Source organism: Onychostoma macrolepis, chromosome 16, assembly GCF_012432095.1.
Source record: "Onychostoma macrolepis isolate SWU-2019 chromosome 16, ASM1243209v1, whole genome shotgun sequence".
In the NCBI taxonomy this organism is placed as follows: domain Eukaryota; kingdom Metazoa; phylum Chordata; class Actinopteri; order Cypriniformes; family Cyprinidae; genus Onychostoma; species Onychostoma macrolepis.
This window is the reverse complement of record NC_081170.1, coordinates 1,618,945-1,641,439: the sequence shown is the minus strand read 5'-3', so window position 1 is coordinate 1,641,439 and position 22,495 is coordinate 1,618,945. Positions and strand designations below refer to the sequence as shown.

Here is a 22,495-nt window from a genome sequence, read left to right as displayed (position 1 = left end):
TCACTCAGAGGCGCTGTGTGTACATTACAAGGACAATATATTCATAATAATACACTACGTTCATAAAACCGAAAGGCTTTTAGGTCAGTCCTGCATGGCATTTATTTAAAATAGATAGGCTACATAAAACAGCTGTCAGTTTGTAAATGAGTATAATTTTATGTCTCTTTTTATAAGACTTTTGATAACTTCTATTTTTTGCGCTTGAAGGACTTTTATTCTGCAGTCGAGCGCGTCTAGTCGCGAGTTCCTGTGAAGCGGCGCTCTGATACGGCGGCGGGCGGAAGTGACGTCACGTGTTGTGGATTGAGAGGGAGTTTGTAAGCGGGTTCGTCTCTCACAGACTACAGTAAACCACATAAACCGGTTTTCGTGATCTGGATTTCGGTACAGTGTTCTGTGTGTAATGAATTAGAGTCTCTGAATGATTCCAGCGCGGTTTCCGCCGCGTTAGTGACCGCTGTAATGCGCCTCTATTGTTCGCTAACAGCAGTGATGCATGCTAGTTAACTCGCTTAACTAGTCGTTTATATAGCACTCCTTTTATATTAACTAGACCAGCATAATTAGTCGTTTACCTTAACTAGATCAGATAATCAGTTGGTCCTGATGATTGACAGCTGGTCCGTCAGAAACTCAATATAAACACAGTCTGAGGAGAAATATTAGCTTTGCATCTTTGGTGTTTAAAATCTTTACTTAATTTTTGTTGTTGACAATGATTTAGTTAGCTGTTGATCTGTTTATTATTGTGTATTTTTGGGAGGGGCAAAATATTTGACATTTATGATGCATTTCATTGACATTTATGTCCAGTATTTGAGTAGAATATAATGTGGATATCATGGTTTTTAATCTATAGCATTGTTGTCACTTTTCTGGCATTATTACTCTGTACCATGGTTAATATCTTACTTTGGTTACCACACAATATGTCATATTGAATGGATTTGACACTAGTTTACAGTAAAACTTGCCATGATTTGTGACCGAATCGTTCTTTTGAGTCGACTCGCAGATCGATCTGAATGACTCGTTAGCGAATCAGTCTGAATCAGAACGATGCTTTTTTTTTTCTGGTAAAACTCTTATCCAGCACTCATAAACAACTGGAAAAGTTGTGGGAAAGTGTTTTTAAAAGTGTTGAAACCATGTTTATTGAACATCATAGGCTTATCCAGGCTTTCATTTACATAATATGATCATTTTCACTATTTATGGAATTATGTGTTTTTGTTGTCCAGTGTTTTCAGGTTTTATGAGCTCAGAGGCGAGTGTGTAATTTGAGGAACATGCCTGAAATCAAACTCAAGCATGTCGTGTCATGCAGCAGTGAGGACAATGTAAGTCGGTTGTTTAGTTTTTTAATAATAGTAAGACATAGCTTTTCAAAAACTGAAGGCTGCTTTGCAATCAACGCACAGTAATCTACAGTCTCGAGAAAGCTCTGTATATGAGTCCAGAGACTGGGTGAGGCAGCTGGAATTGTTAAAAGTTTTGACTTGATTCATTGAACTTAAATTCAGTTTTATACTGAGGTTTAAATGAGAGCTGCTATTAAAACATCTGTCTGAACATGAGTCACGAGATGAAGAATCATGACCCGTGTAAATAAAAGCACTCTGTGTGTTTGTGTTGTGTTTGTTTATGAATAAATGAATGAATCGATTCTTCTGCACAGACTCACAAAGCAGACAATCTCCTGAGCTCCGACACGTATAGGAAATGGAAAGCTGCGAGACCCGGAGAGAAGCAAGTTTCGGTCATTCTTCAGGTATGAATATTTTATTTTTGTCTATTCGTATTTTTTATTATATATTTTTAAAAATTGTTAACATATTTTTAAAATGTTTTTAATGTTATTTATCTTTTTTGAAAATTATTTTTAATTATTAAAAAATGAATACGTGTTGTTTTTATATTTGTTGTTCTATATAAATATATAAAATCATCTTTATTTTCAAAATTTTAACTGTATGCCACTTGCCCTTTTATGAACTTTATTAATGATTTCAGTAACACTTCAATAAGGTTCATTAGTTAACAACATTAGTAAACATGAACTAAGAATGAACAAAACTTCTACAACATTTATTAATCTTAGTTAATGTTAATTTCAACATTTACTAATGCATTATTAAAATCACAAGTTGTTTGTTAACATTAGTTAATGCAACTTGAATAAACAACGAACAACTGTATTTTAATTAACTAACATTAACAAAGATTAATACATAGTGTAATAAATGCATTGTTTGTTCATGTTAGTTAATAAGTAATGTTAATAAATAACACCTTATTGTAAAGTGTTACCATGATTTCTTTAAATGAAATGTTAACCTTGTGTCTCTTGTTTCTCCAGCTGGAAAAGGAAGAGCAAATTCACAGCATAGACATTGGAAATGAAGGCTCTGCTTTCATTGAGGTCCTTGTTGGACACTCCACGTCAGTCAAAGACCAAGACTTTCAGGTACGTCTTAAAGTTACACACTTAAGCAGCATCAGACGGTTTAAAGAGCTTTTGCTAAAGTCTAGAATACATGAATTTATTTACAATCCAGATTTGTTAATATTTTGTTCAAGTCATTTATTTTCACATACACATCATTCCAAAGCAGCTTTTACAGTAAATTATGATGTTAATGTTTATAATACCTTAATATTTTCATGCATTACAGTCACATTTATCAGATTAGAGCTGGAGGATAATATAGTTTATGTATTTTGCGATGATATAAACAATCAAGCAGAGATTTACTATGAAGTATACAGTGTTTCCCATAGACTTTTGGTTTCCCCGGGTATATATATATATATATATATATATATATATATATATATATATATATGTATATGTGTGTGTGTGTGTGTGTGTGTGTGTGTGTGTGTGTATATTTATGGTACTCATGCATGCATATATTTAAGAAAAAGATGATGTTTATATATGTAAATATTTCAAAATATATACTGTATGTGTGTGTATTTATACATACATAATAAATATACACAGTACACACACATATTTTGTAAACAAACTTTTATTTTGGATGCGATTAATCGCGATTAATCATTAGACAGCACTAATTTTAAGTAACAGAAATATGATAAAAACATCATAACCCTGCAACCTATATTTGTGTACATATGTTTGTGTAAATTGTATTTTATTTTTTGTTTTTACATTCTACATCATATATTTGGTAAGTTGCTTGTGCACATTTAGCCAATAAAACGTGTTCTGATTCTGAATAACGTGTCATTTTCAGTGCTGTTAATGCATCTTTCTGGTGTTGTAGGTTCTGCTGGTCACGTCATCCTTCATGTCGCCCACAGAGAGCCGTAACGGCACAAACACAAACCGCGTGCGTTTCTTCGGGCCCGGCCAGCTGTTGAAGGCCACGGCGCAGGAGAAGTGGGACTGTGTGAAGATCGTGTGCAGTCAGCCGTACAGCAAGGTGAACATGTCATGATTCACTCTTCAAACCTGTATAAACCACACAAGAGTGTAAGTGTGTGAATGACTCTTTATCCTGTGTTTGTGTGCAGTCCATAGCGTACGGAGTCGCCTTCATAAAGCTGCACTCTCCTCCGGACGCTAACGACGCTCCCGTCTCGACTCCTCCGGTGAGTGCCGATCCTCTGGTGTCCTGCTGTTTGACGGCGTGAGCTCTGACAGATCTGTTCACTCTCTCCTGACAGAAACTCACTAAACTGGGTCAGTTCAGAGTCAAAGACGAATCGCCCTCCTCTGGCTCTAACATCCAGCCGGGAAGCCTGTTCTTCAGCAGAGACAGCGCCACTAAAGCCAGCACAGGACTCAAGGGTAACGCACATTACAGTATTAATGGAAACTGTTTATAATGAATCCATGCATGATGTTTTATGGTTGATCAGAATTACACAGCCCTGCGTCATATTTGTTGTATGAAATCCAACACTCGTTTCTTACTGATTTTGAGCTGCTGATTCCAGAAATAGCGTCTGTTTGATCAATTCTCAGCCCATGAGCAGATGTTTTCTGCTTTTACGGCATCCAAAGAGACACAGAAAATCACAGATTTTGTGAAAAATGCTTATTTTGTAAAGTTATTTAACATTATGTGGAAAATTTCATTCTTGTTTTGTGGGGAAAAAAACTGCATGATGGAAGATTTTTATTGATATTTTTCAACTCAACATCATCAAATTAGGTCATATTAGGCAAGTTTTGCAAATTAGCAGATTTTTTTTTTTCTTAAGATGCAGGGCAGTTTTTGCTGGTATATTTTGTGCACATGGTCTAAAATTATCTATTCATTCAGAAAATGATACTGTTATGATACTGTTTTGTGTCCTGTGTGTAAACAGCAATAAATTGAATACAGAGTCATTTAATTTCTCTCTCTACCTGTTTGTTTCCACCAGTGTCTCCTCAGAATGACAGATTGAGTTACGCCGCTGCTGCTCTGAAATCTGAAGGTGCGTCCACACAGACGTCTCCCAGCAGCTCACAACAGGTACCTGTGCTGATTTTTCAAGAAATTACTACTTTTATTCATCAAGGATGAATTAAATTGATCAAAGGTGACAGTAAAGACTAGAGATGCATGATATTGGATTTTTGCCGATATTTTTCAACTCTTTTTGGCCGATAGCCGATGCCGATACCGATATATTTCCTTTTGTTTGGAAACAACACCAAGTCTCTCCTGTGTGGAAATTATAAGCAAATTATTTTTAATTTTGATTAGATTTTAACAAGAACTTATTTGTTAGAATTAAATAAACAGTAATGAAGTTTTTATAATGACAGTACATTGAAGCTTTGTAAATAACTATAAATAAACTACATATCAATCGCTGCATTTTTTTTTTTTTAAGAAAGATGCAGTAGTAACCTTAAAGTTTTATTTTAAGATTTAACATTAGTAGATGGTCTAAAGCAAAAGAGTCGTAAAAATTCTTTTAGAGCTCATAATTAGTTTAAAATGTATAACATATTACACATTAACGAATAAATCAGTATGTATAAAATTATTTAACTTACAAGTGTCATGTTTGTGATTTTTTTCTTTTTTTTTTTTTCTTTTTTTTTTTAAATTCAGGTAAGCTATAGCTTCTGACCTTTAAATCAAAACATACTCATGATTTCATGACATCAATTACTGCTTTATTTAATCAGAAACACAGTCTAAATGTTATTTGTGTATTTTTCTTTGATTTAATTAGAAATAGGCCAACAGCGCCCCCTACAGAATTAATGCTCCTTACCAGACGTGCATTAGGACCCGGGGAGGCTGCCGCTGCACGTGCTATTACTGTTTACTCTATCATACACCGAACGCATCATTCTGTACAGCATTCTTAGTCTAATCTTAGTCTCTTTATATCAGGCAACCCCGGTTGTTTTCCTCTGCGGCCAGATTAAACCTTGTTGTAGCCTATATATAATGCTCTATTCATTTTTGATTTTTGTAGAAAGCTTGCACTTTTCTACTCCATTTTAAACGGTGTTCTTGTATTCAAATTAAGCGCGGCCCACTGCTGCACAAGTGCCACAATATCGATACAGGGCCAGCTTTATCGATACTCGTATCGTCGTACATCGTCGTATCGGTGTATCAAACACAGCACTATCGGGCCGATGCCGATTAGGGTTGTAACGATATACTGAATGGCGGTTTATCACGGTTTGAATGTGCACGGTTATTATACCGTAAACATTTGCATATCTACGTTTTAAAAAAAAAAAAAAGAATACCCACACATATGCAACTTATTTCCGCTTGGCTGCTTCACTCTGTATTCACTTGGCTGCTTACACACGTACAGCAGAGAAAATGACAGACAGATTATATCTAATCTCCATCCCCTGCCGAAAAAAAGTTAAAATCTGCAGTATGGGAATACTTCGGATATAAAAAAATTAACGTAGGGTTGTCCTTGAGGACGGATCCAATTTGCAAAAAATGTGGACGCAAAGCAGGCAGTTCCCTCATATTGCAGAACTTTGCCAAAAATAAAAGTTGTTAAATTTTCATTTGATAACATTTTAAAACATTAATTAAAATGTTAAAGTGTGATTATAGATATACATAATGTATATAGTTTTCTTTTTTTATTATTATTATTTTTTTTAAATGAAATGAATGCGGAAACTTCAATACTTTCATTGAAATGGTTTCAAGTTTGTTGTAATAAAGGATTAGTTCACTCAAATAACTTGTTCTTATTCTTTTAAGAGTCAGTGTTACTGATAAGATTTATTGTTTAATATATACCGTGAAACCGTGATATTTTATGAGACGATTATCATACCGTGAAAATCTCATACCGTTACAACCCTAATGCTGATATGTACATTCAAAGCCATTATCGGCTGATTCCGATATCGGTCCGATAATATCGTGCATCCCTAATAAAGACATTTATAATGTAACAAAAGATTTCTATTTCAAATAAATGCTGTTCTATTGAACTTTCTGTTCATCTGTGTATCCTGACATGCATCACAGTTTCCACAAAAGTATTGTGCAGCACAACTGTTTTCAACATTGATAATAATCAGAAATGTTTCTTGAGCAGCAAATCAGCATATTAGAATGATTTCTGAAGATCATGTGACACTGAAGACTGCAGTAATGATGCTGAAAATACAGCTGCACATCACAGAAATAAATTACAGTTTAACACACATTCACATAGAAAACGGCTGTTTTGAATCACAATAATATTTTGCAATTTTTACTGTATTTTTGATCAAATAAATGCATCCGACCCCAAACTTCTTAACAGCAGTGTATTTGTTAATGAGTGTCCTGGGCTCCATCTCTCTTTATTTGACTCTGTGAACTCCCTAGAGTTTCTTTATTAGGGATTTAAGCTTGTGAATTGTTCCTATATAACCATATTCCTGTCCTCTAACTAATGTAGCAGCTCATTTAACTACCTTATTAAATTAGCTCCAGCGCTTTGACTGTAAATCATCTCTCCGATGCGAACCAGTGCTCAATACCTGATGCTGGTGGTTTTGTGCTGAAACAGCAGATATTTTGTAGTCACCTGCAATGGACTATTGACCTTTTTATAGCGTTCCAGAATTATATCCTTATAATTGGAACTGAGAAACTGTGAATCTCAGCAGGATCTGAGATGAAGATGCTGCACCTGCTGTAGGACGGAGGTTATCAAGTGATTGCTTTTCTCACTTTCTCTTTTGAATATTAAGAAGAAACTTCAGGACATTTAAAAAACACTTCACTCAGAAATAAAAATGTCATTTTCTCCCTCACGTTTTGCAAACGTGTATGACATTCTTCTGTGCACAAAAGCAGATGGATGAGTGGATGATGCTGTACCTGTCAAGCTCCAAACAGCACATCAGAGTATCTTAAAGCAGCTCTGTTCTTTGAGACCCGCTGCTCAATGTGTTTCTTGTTGTTATTCTCATAGGCTCCTGTGAAGAGGAAGTTTGAGTTCAGTAAAGAGCGCTTGGAAGCCACCGGTCCACCGGCCAAAAAGCCCAGTTCATCTGGGTCTTCTGAACCAAACCCTGCCACACCGAAAACTAAAGCAAGAACCGGAGCAACTGCAAGTCCTGTCAGCAGCGGTAAATGAAGAGATTAATTCATATTCACCGAATGCATTAAGTCAGTGATTCTCAGAAACGAGGAGTGTCCTGGGATTAAAATAATTATAATTGAAGTACATTTTTGGATTGAAGAAGTTTTAAGAGCTGAATGTTCTTCTGCTCTTTTAAGCAGATTTTCCAGTCATTCCAGATTTACTGCATTTACTGGATCTTTTTTTTTTAGTCTCTGTTTTACCTGATAAAACATTTCAGTGCTTGACATAACTGTATAGTCATTATAAAAATAGCATAAGGTTTTATTAAAGGTCTAGTTCACCCAAAAATGAAAATGTGCTCTCCCTCAGATCATCCAAGATTAGGATGAGTTTGTTTCTTCATCAGGTTTGGAGGAATGTCTCAGCAATGGATGCTCTGCAGTGAATGGGTGCCGTCAGAATGAGAGTCCAAACAGCTGATAAAAACATCACAATAATCCACAGCACTCCAGTCCATCAGTTAACATCTGGAGAAGACAAAAGCTGAAACAAATCCATCATTAAGACACTTTTAACTAAAATGCTAGTCCATAATGCATAATAACGCTTCCTCCAGTGAAAAAGTGCATCTGCTGTTGTCTCTCACATCAAAATCCAGCCACATATTTGTTTTGGTTTGTAAACGGTGCTTGATCTGTGCAGATTTCTCTCCTGATTCAGACCAGACCACTTTTTCACTGGAGGAAGCGTTATTATGGATTATGGTTAAAAATGTCTTAATGCTGGATTTGTTTCAGGTTTTATCTTCTCCAGATGTTAACTGATGGACTGGAGTGGTGTGGATTATTGTGATGTTGTTATCAGCTGTTTGGACTCTCATTCTGACGGCACCCATTCACTGCAGAGCATCCATCGCTGAGACACTGATGTAATTATGTATTTTTAGTTGTTTTAGCTTTCTAAAACTTGTTTTATTTCATTTTAAGTAATCTTTGAGAACCACTGCTCAGAGTGTTTCCATTGTAGATGTGACTGAATTCTTATCGCGCTGCTTAATTTTGCAGCTTCTCCAGCCCTGAAGACATCAGATAAGCGAGAGAGTCCAAAATCCAAGCCAGAGCCCAAACCCAAACCCAAACCTAAAGCCAAGTCTGTAGAACCGGTGCCTTTCAATCGCATCATGGAGGGAGTGGTGTTTGTCCTAAGCGGCTTCCAGAACCCCTTCCGCGGAGAGCTGCGGGACAAAGCGCTGGCCATGGGAGGCCGATACCGGCCCGACTGGACGCCAGACTCCACACACCTCATGTAAGGAGCTCGTTATCAGTGTAACGAGGCGTTTAGAATAGTTCAATAGGGCTGGGTTTTGACACAGATTTCATGATTTGATTCGATTCTCATTCACAAGCTTGCGATTCATTTCGTTTCCCGAGTCGATTCAATATCAATTTTTTTAGATATATATTAGCTACACATGCCAAATTTTCTCAAAGAAAAAAATTATCTTAACTAATGCTGTAAAATATACATGAGAGTCAATTGGTACTACATTAATATAATATCGAAGGTTAAAACTGACTTATTTTTTAGGCTATACAACTGCCTAAATTACACTTAATGAAGTTTTTGTAATAAAAGTTACAATTACATAATAATATTTCTACTTCAATTCGTTTTTTAATATATATATATAAACATTTAAATAGTGGCTGTCATAAAAAATATAGCTTAAATTAAACATTGAAGAACAGTAAAAATTATAATGAGTATATTATATGGTGCATATATTTAGCAAAATGCCCCTTTCTACATTTTATTTTTCTAGCTGACTAATGAGTTTATGGTCACCGAATATGTTTTTTTCTGAGGTAAATGTAACGTTATGTGACATTATTTACAAGCCGTCTTTGCGTGGCTGAAACACTGATTGAGTGATTACAGGATACGGATTGTAAAGTTGTATACTTTCTTTTTACTTACCTTTGGATGTTTCACATATTTTGTGCTGAAGCTGGTATTAATGTGGAGGAGATGATCAGTTCACATGTGCCTCATGCTACAGCATCTGTTGAACTGAGGCGCTACAGCGATCTGTCACTCCACATTAAACAGCACCAAAACAGCATTTATTGTTTGAATACTGCCATACAATGGACAGGATTTGAAATCTGAGACTTTGTTTCATGATCAGTGATTGACGTGACAGTGACGTGATTCAGTGTTCAGAACCGCCTCATGTTTGTTCAGAGCATTTGTGTCTCTCCTGCAGCTGTGCTTTTGCCAACACGCCCAAATACAGTCAGGTGAAAGCAGCCGGAGGCATCATCGTCAGGAAGGAGTGGGTGATGGACTGCCACAAAACAAAGCAGAAGATTTCCTTCAAACAGTGAGCATTAACTTCTCATTTCTGTTCTGTCATTATTGGTGGCTGTCAACTGATGTGAATTCAGATCTTGAGAATCATGGGAATTGCTTTATTGCATGTTGAGTTTTCTAGTAACATTCAGGTCAGTGGTGTTATAGTTAACTAAACAGGAAATATTTAAAAGAAAAAAATTGTTAATTGAAATAAGCTGAATTAAAGTATAAATATTAGTTGGAAAACTTTAAAATGTTTCCTTAGGGGCTAGCTGAAATGATGGTTTAAGTTAAAGTACTAAAATTACTAAATCAGAAATAAAAATAAATTAAAGTTAAATAGAAATATTAAAAAACCCAAAACTAATAAAATTACTAAAGCACAACAAAATTGCTGAAACAAACTGAGATAACAATAAATGAAAGCTAAATAACAAATATAAAAAAACAAAATCTAATAAATGACAAAAGACCACACAAAATTACTAAAACTGAAATAAAAATAAAGCGAACTATAAATATAAAAACAAAAATAATACAAATGACAAAACCACAACAAAATTACTAAAACTGAAATTAAAATAATGAAAGCTGAATAAAAATATAAAAAACGAATACTAATAAAAAGTGACAAAAGCACATAAAATTACTAAAACTAAAATAAAACTAAATAGAAATATAAAAACTAATGCAAATGACAAAAGCACAACAAAATTACTAAAACTAACCGAAATAAAAAAGCTAAATAGAAATAATAATAAAAAATGACAAAAGCACAATAAAATTATTAAAACTGAAATAAAAATAAATTTAAGCTAAACAAATTTTAAAAATGACAAAAGCACATACAATTGCTAAAACGTAAACTAAAATGAAAACTAAAAATTATTAAAAATATTAATAAATATAAAAGTATTTAAATAATACTAAAATAACACTGATTTAAATGCAGTTATCATTTCTGGCACGAGGTGAACTGAATGTCCAGTGTTTTTCTGACAGTCTGTGTAATTGTGAAGAAGTTTGAGGTTAAGGCAATTAAGTATATTTTCTAGTGCAAGAACCTTCAAAATGGTCCTCTGGGATCTAGACTACAATACTACACTGACGGATCTGGCTCTGATGATGTGCTGCTCGTTACTTAACGGTCTATAGTGACCCATCTGACTGTGCAGTTCCTTTAAAGTGTGCGTGAAGCAAAAAGTGCTCTGAATAATGAATGATTGAATTACTGAAGTCTCTCTCAGCAGGTCTGAGTTTCTCCCAGAGTGTCTAAAGAGCTGATTGCTGCACATCAGAGGTTATTTGTGGCTGATCATGCAGTCATGTTTTGTGACATTACTGCTGCTGTTTCTGCTTTCATTGCATCAGTTGTGTGGTGTTCATTCTCCAGTGTTTCTGCAGGCGGGCTTGTGTTGATCTTTCTGTGAAGGTGCTTAAGATAAAGCTGAAGATAAAGAGACTTCGGCCGATTCAGTAAACGAGCGCCTTCATTCATCGGCTAGACTGTGCAATACTACTATGGCTGTATCAAATATTCACAGTGATTTTGATGGGAATATTTTATTATGTATGCAACTTCATGAGTATTGCAATTTTATTTAATGCACTTTTTATTTTTCATAATGGAAAGAGAGATATACTGGCATTGATGGTAAATATTGTCGTTTATAATTGAAGTATTGTCGTACTGGCACAACTGATTGAAAACAGAACAGCTAAACAATAGAATTTTTCCAAAACAGATTTTTACTTTATTGTAAATTTCCGTATTTTAAATCTACTTCACAAATGCATCCTCTGATCAAAAACAGGATATATATATATATATATATATATATATATATACACACACATTTTTTTTAATTAATTAATTTTTGTAATTGTGACTTTACATCTAGCAATTCAGATTTTTTTTTCTCACAATTCTGAAAAAAGAAGTCATGTAAATTCGCAGTTGTGAGTTATAAAGTCCACTTTTGTGGAAAAAAAAATATATCTCGCAATTGTGAGTTTACATCATGCAATATTGAGAGGAAAAAGTCAGAATTGTGAGATAAAAAGTAAAAAAAAAAAAAAAACATATCTATTTTGATTATTGTCAGAAGGCAGGAATATATTGTTTAGTTGGTATGTTGCCCAGCCCTAATGATTATCATAACAGTGCTGCTTGATAAAAGCCCAGCGCTGAGCGTGTTTTGTGTGTGTTTATCCGTTTAGCAGTTGGTTTGTTTAGCCGAAGGCTGCCGTGTTCTTCTGTGATGGGCGCTCCATTGTGTCTGCTTCGAGTGCCCACCTCACATTATGTATTCTGTATTTAAAAGCTGCATCTGCCATGGGTAATTAAAGCAGACACTTCCTTTGAAGATGAGGAGGGTGTATCTGTCATCGCACACATCTCTCCAGCACACACACACACACGGATCAGCTCAGGTGTGTGTCCTTGCCGAACCTCCGAACCCGTTTTTCAGCTGTGGAAGTGTGTTTTCACTTTACTGTTATTCGCAGAAATACTTCTGCTTGATAAAGCAGACATTGATTGATTGTGTTTTTCATTTGAAAAGAATATCACACCTGACACATTTAAAACTTGTTTTTGTATCATATTTCCTTTTTTCAATGAAACACAACATTTGCATTTATATAAAGCCCCAATCCCCATTATTTTAAAGGTAAAAGAACATTCTTGACATTCTGCAAAATATCTCCTTTAGTTTTTTTTTTGTTTGTTTTTTTATAACAGAAAGGTCATGCAGATTCATATAGAAGCTGATTTCCAACACCGAAATTATATTAAAAAAGGTAGTTGCAACTTTATTTCGCAATTCAGTTTGCATCTCACCATTAATAACTCAATTGCAATATATAAAGTTTTTTAAATGTGAGGTGCAAACTCAGTTTTTATTATAATCTTATATTATATAATAAGTCTGATTAAAAAGTCTGAATTGCAAGATGTAAACTCCACCAAAAAAATATAAATAGGTAATTTATAATTACCTAATTCTCTGAATTGCGTTTTTGAGGAAATTCTGAGAACAAAAGGTCAGAATTTGAGTTTACATCTAAAGAAAAAATTGTATCGTTTATAACTCACAATTGTGACTTTTTACTCCGTTTATATCTGTCAATTGGTAACTCGCAATTGTGAGACATAAATCACAATTCTGACCTTTTCTCTCAGAATTGACATTTCACAATTACGTGCATGGCTCCCTTTATTATCACTAAAAAGCTGACATCTCAGTTCATCACGATCTCATAAAGCTCTGTTATAACACTATGAGTATATGCACAGTGAATCTTCCATAATGTCTACACTTCGTGTGTTATAATGAGAGGATTTGGGAGCACGCAATATAAATATATATTAACATTTTTTTACATTTTAAAATTGTTTGTGCACCTCATGGATAATGTGTCCTGTGGTGGTGAGATTCTTCAGGATTGTTTACAGTCTCAATCCTGTTCCTGGAATCGCCATCAAAGCCTTCACACTAGTTTCAGCTCCTGGACCTAATGTTCAGACATTCTCATCCAGTTCCAGTTACACTCAGTCTCTGTGTCTCGTTGTTTTTCCAGGTATCTCATGGATGGAGCCGAGTCCAGTTCAGAGAGTGATGCAGAAGATGATGAGAGCGAGGAGGAAACGCAGAAAGCGGTAATTGCGTTGTTTCAGGAATCGCATCTCAAGAAACACGCAAAACCGACTGTCTTCCCTTCATGGTCTTCATTTGTGAATAAAAGCATCATAAACTTGGTGTGGCGTGTTGTTGCCATAGAGACGACATCCTCAGATTTGTTGACTTCCTGACATACATCGACTCAAACACACGAGTGACATTAATGCAAAATTTCTCGTGCTTCCCTAGAAAACACCAGAAAAGAGGCAGACGACCCCCAAAAAGCAGCCGGTTAAAGAAGAGGAGGAGTACGGAGGTTCAACGGATGCTGAAGATCCAGGTAAAGACAAGGAATAGGATTAGAGTATGCAAGGTGTTTTGTCTTGTTTGCTTATCTTCTACTGAAAACATCTATTAATATTTGTGACCCTGGAGTAGCACAGGTATATTTGTAGCAATAGCCAACAATACATTGTATGAGTCAAAATTATCCATTTTTCTTTTATGCCAAAAATCATTAGGATATTAAGATCATGTTCCATCAAGATATTTTGTAAGCTTCCTACTGTGAATATATCAAAACTTAATTTTTGATTAGTAAAATGCATTGCTAAGAACTCCATTTGGACAACTTTAAAGACGATTTTCTCAATATTTAGATTTTTTTGCACCCTCAGATTCCAGATTTTCAGCCAAATATTGTCCGATCCTAACAAACCATACATCAATGGAAAGACGATCTTATTCTAGAGAGCTTTTGATTGGACGAGAGTCTAGTGCAGCATGAGTCACAACACTCTGAATATCTCGTTACACTCGGAAAAGGAACAGAATATGAAAGTAAATGAGTTGCGAACCGCATTTCATCGTTAATCTATTCGGGCTGATGGAATTTGTTTCCACAACTTATCTAGGTTTGGCATTTGTCATTCATTATCCAGTGGCCCCTCTTTAACATGTTAAACATCAGCGTAGAATGAACCAGTGTCTGATTTGTTTTTGGCTTCTTTATTCACTTTCGTTTCATTTCAGTCAAACCTGTACAGCTCTTCTAAATCAGTAGCTGAAGGATGAAGAGTTTGTGAATCCTAGTTAAACAACAGTGACATTTTTGTGAAGGCTTACACCAGAGTCTATTATTTACTTAAATACTTTAATAGAATTTAATCATGTTTTGAATTAGCTTAAATGTCTATAATTTTAATGGTAACACTTTACAATAAGGTTCATTAGTTAAACATTAGTTAATGTATTAACTAAAATGAACTAACCATGAGCAATACATTTGTTACTGTATTTGCTAATCTTCGCTAACGTTAGTTAATAAAAATACAGATGTTCATTGTTAGTTCACAGTGCATTAACTAATGTTAACAAGATTTTAATAATGTATTAGTAAATGTCGAAATTAACATTAACAAAGATTAATAAACGCTGTATAAGTGCAGTTTATTATTAGTTAATGTTAACTAATGTAGTTAACTAATGAACCTTATTGTAAAGTGTTACCTTTTTAATTTTAGTTAAAGTATTTTTGTGATTTTTATTAGTTTTAAATATATTCATATTTATTTCAAGTTTAAGTACTAAACACATTTTATTTAATTTTCATTTACGTTTAAGTCGTTTTTTCATCTAATATTTATATTCTTTCAGATTTTTCAATGAATGAAAATTTTCAGTTTTAAGTAATTTGATATTTTTGTCATTTTTAAAATATTTCTATTTAGTTTAATTTATAAACTAAAATAACTAAAACTGTTTTATTTTAGTTAGCTTCCAAAGCAATATTTCTTTGTTTATATTGAAGTTTTTTCATCTAATGTTTAGAATCTTTCAGCTTTTTTAATTAATGAAAATATTTTAGTTTTAAGTTATTTGATCTTGTTTTTGTTTTTTTGGTCATTTTTTAAAAATAATTTTATTTATATTCATATAAATTATTTATTTAAACTAAAACAACTAAAATTGTTTTATTGTAGTTAGTTGCTAAAGCTGCATTTCTAATTTTCTTTTACATTTAAGTCATTTTTACATCTAATATTTATATTTTTCAGCTTTTTCAATTAATGAAAATTTTCAATTTTAGTTTTAAGTTTCAGTAATTTTTAAAACATTTCTATTTAGCTTCAATTCATATGTATTTCAAGTTTAAGTACTAAACTGACTAAAACTATTTTATTTTTGTTACCTGCCAAAGCAGCATTTCTAATTTTCATTTACGTTTAAATTGGTTTTTCATCTAATATTTATATCTTTCAGTTTTCAGCTTTATTTCAAATAAGGAAAAATTATTTCACAATTTAAACAGACGTGTGCACATGGCATTAAAAAAAGCAGACAGGACCTCAATAAAGTCGTTTACATGCGAAGCAGGGTCGTGTTTATGGTTGATAATGTAGTTGTGCTGATTTCATTTTGCTTAAACCGTTAATGACGTTTCCTTTCAATAAATGAGTGGCCTTTGATCGTTTGCATGACCTTATGTATTTACGGCTTAAGCAGAATCCATGCATGTAAACCGTGACAGCCATATAGAAGATAACGCAGTAATGATCTCAATCAATATCATTAAAGGACATTTTGAAAGATTTATTGATGTTGTCTACATCACCTTCAGAAGCTGAACATGCCAGAACAGGTAAGGCTTGTCAACAGAGGCTCAGGCCCTCATCTAAAATCGTTAGCATGTCAACCCGTTTGCCATGAGGTCCCTTCACTCCGGCTGCGTGTGGCTCGATTACGAGGGAGGACAGGAGAGGCTGGGTTAATGAAGTGCGTGTAAAGCAGCGCTCCAATCAATCAGGAAAAATAAAAACAGAAAGAGCGGTTGGATTGGAGAGGCTGGAAGTGCTAGAGGCACTCGCCCGCAGCATTCGCACAGACGAGACTTGGGCATGTTTCTCATTTCTATGTAAATTGAGGGGCTGGAAGAGCAAACCTCGCTCTCCTGGATGTGTTCATGCAACTTAAAACCATTCAGAGGAAGATGGTGAATCATTGTTTATGAACGCTGCTTCATGATCGTCATTAGGGCTGGCCGGAATACTGTGCAATAATAGAGACGTGTCAGCAGGTCGAGATTTAGATCTAGCATTTATGCCACTGGCTGATGTATTAGCACAAGCATAAGTGGTTAGTTCTGGGACAAAGAAACGTAGAATATTGATCGCTAGCGTTGTTTTAGTATTATTGTTTTTATTAACATTAGTTAAATTTATTTGTATTATTTGTGTTTTAAGTTAAGTTTTTTAGTAATTTCTTTGTTTTTATATATTTTTTTATATTTTATTTTATTAATTTTTTTATTTGTATATATATTTTTTTGTTGTTGTTTTTTGTTTTAGTACATCGAATTAAACAAAATGAAAAAAAAAAAGTTGACAACTAGCTATAATGATAGTTTAATTTTATATTATTAAAGTATTTCAACTTATGAACAATTTTTTAAAAAATTTTTATTTAACTATAATAACCCATGCATCAATGGGAGGAATAATTCATTAGATTTGCTTCGCGTCCATCAAGATCCAAATGAAAGGAGAAAATAATCAAATGAGATAAAGCACCTTTCATTTGTAAGGCATTTTATTTTATGCAAAATAGATTGCATGATGTATTTTTAATGTATTTTGTTACCTTTATTTACTGTTTTGGACATAACATCCACTCTCAGAGGACGACGGGTCTGGCATGGACACTGAAGATGAGCTGAACAGGTCAGACATGTATTGCTTTCTAAATACGTCATCATTACATGTTGATCGACATTCTCATGAGGCTGGTAACTGTCCTTTGATGTTCCCTCTTTGTGCACCTTTCCCAGTTGTCTTTAGATTCTTGAATAATGTCTAAATGTAGTTAAAGAAGAGTTGATCAGGGTCAAAGTGCAAACCTGTGGTTTTCAGATTGTGTTAATCAGATACAGTGCTCTCGTTCATTCAAAACATGCAATCCAGTACTGTTTTTAAGCTGGTAATTTTCCCTAAAATTAGTTTGCGAAATTGCACAAAACTCTATAGATTTCTGTAGAATTGAACACCCATATCTAAGTTTTGCATGCACTGCCATTCTTTTTTTTTTTTTTTATGTTTTTGAAAAAGGTTTCTCCAAGGCTGCGTTTATTTGATCAAAATTGCAGTAAAAATTATGAAATATTATTACAATTTGAAATAACTTTTTTTTATGTGAATTTGTTAAACTGTAATTTATTTCTGTGATGCGCAGCTGTATTTTCAGCATCATTACTCCAGTCTTCAGTGTCACATGATCTTCAGAAATCATTCTAATATGCTGATTAGCTTTTTTGCTTTTGCTTTTTTTTTTTTTTTTCTAATTCCAGGATGTTTTTGATGACTAGAACGTTTAAAAAGAACAGCATTTATTTGAATTAGTAATGTTACAAAAATTTCCATCAATTTAATGTGTCCTTGCTATATAAAATTATTAATTTCTTTAAAAAAAAACAAATTCATCTGACTGGTAGTGTATGCCAAAAATGACCTAAAATATTTAATAAACAAGCATATAAAGGCCCCGGCCAATGTGTTTTTGTTTATTAAATATTTTGCCAATTTGGTGATGTATAATAATCAACTGCAGAATCTCTGCTGGTTAAAACATTTCTGCCCATGAATGTCAAGAAGTTCCTTGTTTTTCAGATGCGTAACGCTCCAGTGTTTATCTTCGGCTGTTTTAGGGTGGAAATGGAGAGCAAGAGGAAGAAAGCAGCGAAGGAAAGCACAGCAGTTCAGGTGAAAGATGAAGATCTGTATGGCGGCTCTACTGATGAGAACACGGATGCTGAGGAAGAGGAGGATAAACCCATCCCTGAGCTACCAGGTCTGACGCCTCTCCACTTCATCTTGATTTGGACGTCTTGAGTATTACATTTATTAAATCAATCATTTTTCTGTCCTTCAGACTTCCTATCAGGAAAACGCTTCTATCTTTACGGCAAGTTCCCTGATAACCAGAAGAGGCAACTTCAACGCTACATCATCGCCTTCAACGGGTACGACACAGACGTGCATTCAGATAAGCTCAAGAGCGTGAAGCGTTCGTAATCCATTTGAAGCGCTTCAGACGAATGGCATTAGTGTCGACAGGCCTTCGAGAGGCTGTAGGTGGAGCGTGACCGATGAAATGATCTGATCTGTTTGATTCCTCAGAGCTGTCGAAGACTACATGAGCGAGAAGGTCCAGTTTGTCGTCACTAGCGAGGGATGGGACGAATCGTTTGAGGATGTGAGTAATGCGTCGTCTTTTTCAGTTTTGTAGGTGGTATATTACATAAAGCAGGGTTCCCGCGGGTCCTTAAAAAGTCTTAAATTTAGTTGTATCAAATTAAAGACCATAAAAAGTCTTAAAGGAGTCATATTTAGGCGTTGCTAAAAAGAACATTATTTTGTGTATTTGGTGTAATGCAATGCGGTTTAAGGTAAAAAAAACACATTATTTTTCACATATTGTACATTATTGTTGCTCCTCTCTGCCCCGCCTTTCTGAAACGTGGCGATTTTTACAAAGCTCATCGTTGAGAGGTGTGCTCTGATTGGCCAGCTATCCAGTGCATCGTGATTGGCTGAATATCTCAAGCGTGTGACAGAAATGTTACGCCCCTTACCGTATTTGGAAAGTGTCTCCACGACAACAATACTACAGCGAGAATAAAAGTTACGCCTTCTTTCTTTGCGTAAACATTTGGGTGGAGTTATGCAAATCTTCCAACATAGTGACGTAGATATGTGGGGGCGTGTTTAAATGAGGCGTTTTAGGAAGGCGTGGATAAGTCTTACCTTTTAAGCGGGATTTCTACTTTCGCCCCGGCTCAGCTCCGCGAGCCTCCGCTGACTGCGTGCGCACCTTCCCAAACAGGACGAGGCTTTTATACTTGTCGCATTCGCTGTTGTACTAACAAACTATGCAAAAAAAACAACTAAGCATTATTTTCCGTCAAAGCGTCAAAAAGCACCTGATGGAGTTTGAACTTAACATCAGTCTGCTTCTGTTTCACACAAATGAGATGTGCATGTTCGGGTAGAATTGCCCAGAACTCGTGCATCTTCGGAATCGGAGCTGCGCGGAAAGTTACAAAAAATGCCGTGCACACCGCCACGAAATGACGTCATTTGCACTCAAAGCGAATTTCTGCCAACCCCGCGATTACGTCATATTTACCGCACGCACCCAAAAGAACTTGAGGACGCTTCGAGTATAAATCAGCCTTTAGAAAGAATATCTCTTTGGGTTTGAGACTTTAAGCTTTGCGACTTTACAGATCTTATATATGCTCGAACAGCTTGTAACACTCCAAAGACAAAGGAAAACATGAAATTGCATCATATGACCCCTTTAAAGTGTACAAGAAAGTCTTAATTATGATTTCAAGAGGTCTTAAATTTAGGGACGGAAAGACCTGAATTGCGATACGGCTTAATGTGACAATTAAATTTCAAAAGGCTACAAAAGCGCCACCTTTGGCAGAGAATGAATTTGCATTTTCAATAAGCCCATCTGCTGTTTTTGTTTAGAACAATGCAAAAATCGGCTCATGTTTTTACACGCAGCGCTGTAAATGTTAACTGGTGGATCAATAAGAAGATAATGCATTATAAAAGTCTAAACTGTAAAATGTATTCATGTTATTTAATTAATATAATAATTGTTTAAATTAATATAATATATTCGACTTATCCATTTTCTTTGCTGAAATGTGAAGAAACTTTTTGTTTTTGTATCTGAACTATAAATCATGCTTTTTACTGTCATTTTACAGTTTAATGTTACTATAAACATTGCCATATCCCGCTCGTATGGTATTAATTTTATTATCTTGAAAAGTCTTAAATTTGAGCTGAAAAATCCTGCAGAAACCCTGATACAGAAGGAAGACAGTGAATATAGATTTTTCTACTACAGATGGCCCTTTGTGACTATAAAATAGTCTAAGTCAAGCAACGGTGTTTGCCAATACTGGTCCTGTAAGTCTATTTTAAGTCCATTGTCTTTTGACTTGACTTTGCAAACGCCACTAACAAGTGGCTTCATGTGTTATTCAAGAAATTCTGTCCTTGCGGTTTTAAGTTGCAGGCTTTTTCATATAGTTCTGCGTTTAATAAACTGCACGTTTGAAAGGCTTTGAGAAAGTCTGGTTTTGTTCATCCCAAGTCATTCGTGTGATGTTCTTCGGCAGGGAGGCTGAAGTAGTAATGAAAACCCTTGGCCTCCAGCTCTCAGCGCTCTTTTAAACATCTCAAGGTCTTTTCTTTCTTTTCATCTTCTTTTACTGCCTGTTCTTTCTTTCTTACAGGCCTTGATGGAAAATGGCAATCTGAGCTTTGTGAAACCTACCTGGATTTTCGCCATCAATGACAGGCAGAAGATGCTACCGTACCAGCCCTACACTGTCGTCCCTTAAGAGTTCTAAGTCGCCTTGCTCTTTGAGAACACAGCCATCAATTCCCAGCCTTGACCTGAGGAGACCTTCGCTGTCTTAAAGGAATAGTTCGACCAACAAATTAAGCGTCATCGTTCATCATTTACTCGCCCTCATGTCATTCCAAACCTGTATGACTTTCTCTTTTTTGCTTTCGCCATCTTTTGTGATCCACAGAAGAGCATCATGCAGGTTTAGAGGGACGCGTGAACGAGTAATTTATGTATTTTCATTTCTGGTGTTGAAATTCATTGGCCTGTATCTGTCACAAGTCTTTGTTTTGATGTTTCGAAACGGACTAATGTCAGATACCAACCCACCAACCCAGAGATAAAAGACTCTGATCCATATTCATGACCCACTTTACCAGCAATCCAAAAGCTGTTTATGAAGCTGTTAAATATTAATTACTAAAGACCTGAACCTGAGGTCTCTTTTGGATCTGACTTATGCAAAACATACTCATTTAATATGTGTGTTCACATATATGGTCAATTATTGATTAGCATTTACATTTGTTGCCGTCATTGCTTTGCTCAAGACCGAAGCGTTTTAACATCTGTAGGTGTGGCCTACAGAATATTACAATAATATTGCTTTGGTTTTGAGCTTTTTGAATATTCAAACAACCATATTTAAGAAAAATACTGCTGTAAAAATATTGATTGGGTATATTTGTAGAAAATTTGTTTATGATAGGTATACTCTCGCAGTTTTAATGTTGTTTTTGATGTTTACTGTTTTTATTTCAGATTCCCTTTAATGTGTGTCTCAATTTTGATGTCTTTTGTTTTGTTTTCTTCAAATGAAATGATTATTTTGATGTTATGGTTTGAAGCATAAGCAGAATAAAGTTGGAAAATAGTTACACAAATTATATTTTGTGGAAAACCAATGCCTTCTGTCTGTCTTACTGTCTTTTTCTAATAATGAATCCAATAATTTAATACCTGATTTGCAGGTTGCTGATATACAGTAGCTGGTTTAAACCAGCTGACCGCTGTCTAAAACCACTCATCCAAAACCTCTTAACTAGTTTGGTGTCTGTCCCAGCAAACCATCTCATTAGACAGTTTTATATTTCAGCAGGGATTCATCAAAGAGAATTCAGAATTCGTACAGAAATATACTATCCTTGAGTCCTTTGAGTCATTTTCTGTTCCTCAGACTAATCAAACTAAACTTTTTTTGAGCTAGATGTGTCTCTAATTTCAATCCCTCGTTAAAGAATTCTGTCTTTCACTTGTCTTGGTCTTGGTCTCAGCTCACGAACAACGAGCAGAATCGCCTTTTGTCTTCATGTTTTCAAGATTAGCAGTGGATTGACTTTTTGTTCTCTCACTTAAGTGTTTTTGTTGAACTATTCTCTTGTCCTTCATTCAAGTGTTGATCTTCTGAATTACATAAACTCACCTGTATCAGCATGTGCTTCAGCCTTTTTCACTGGAAAAATAATATTAACATCTCTTTTTAGTTATTAAAGTTATACATTAAAGTAGGAATATTCACCTCCATATGATCCATTTACCTGTCT

General features: G+C 34.9%; 1 protein-coding gene across 4 annotated transcripts; it reads left to right on the top strand.

Annotated features, from left to right (window-relative positions):
* The first annotated feature begins 229 nt into the window (after positions 1 to 229).
* On the top strand, positions 230 to 21,843 carry xrcc1 (X-ray repair complementing defective repair in Chinese hamster cells 1). 4 transcript variants are annotated; one of them, XM_058747796.1, is made up of 18 exons: positions 230 to 328; positions 1,245 to 1,343; positions 1,682 to 1,774; positions 2,363 to 2,470; positions 3,297 to 3,455; positions 3,547 to 3,624; positions 3,700 to 3,823; positions 4,405 to 4,496; positions 7,432 to 7,588; positions 8,610 to 8,850; positions 9,812 to 9,928; positions 13,483 to 13,561; positions 13,773 to 13,863; positions 17,200 to 17,242; positions 18,223 to 18,365; positions 18,447 to 18,537; positions 18,695 to 18,770; positions 20,836 to 21,843. In XM_058747796.1, the coding sequence occupies exons 2-18, from the start codon at positions 1,293 to 1,295 to the stop codon at positions 20,941 to 20,943; spliced, it is 1,851 nt and encodes a 616-aa protein (XP_058603779.1). In that variant the 5' UTR covers positions 230 to 328; positions 1,245 to 1,292; the 3' UTR covers positions 20,944 to 21,843. The 4 variants fall into 4 exon arrangements, with proteins under 4 accessions (XP_058603779.1, XP_058603778.1, XP_058603781.1 ...); XM_058747795.1 differs by having other exon boundaries at positions 237 to 387; XM_058747798.1 differs by having other exon boundaries at positions 302 to 320.
* Positions 21,844 to 22,495: the final 652 nt, after the last annotated feature.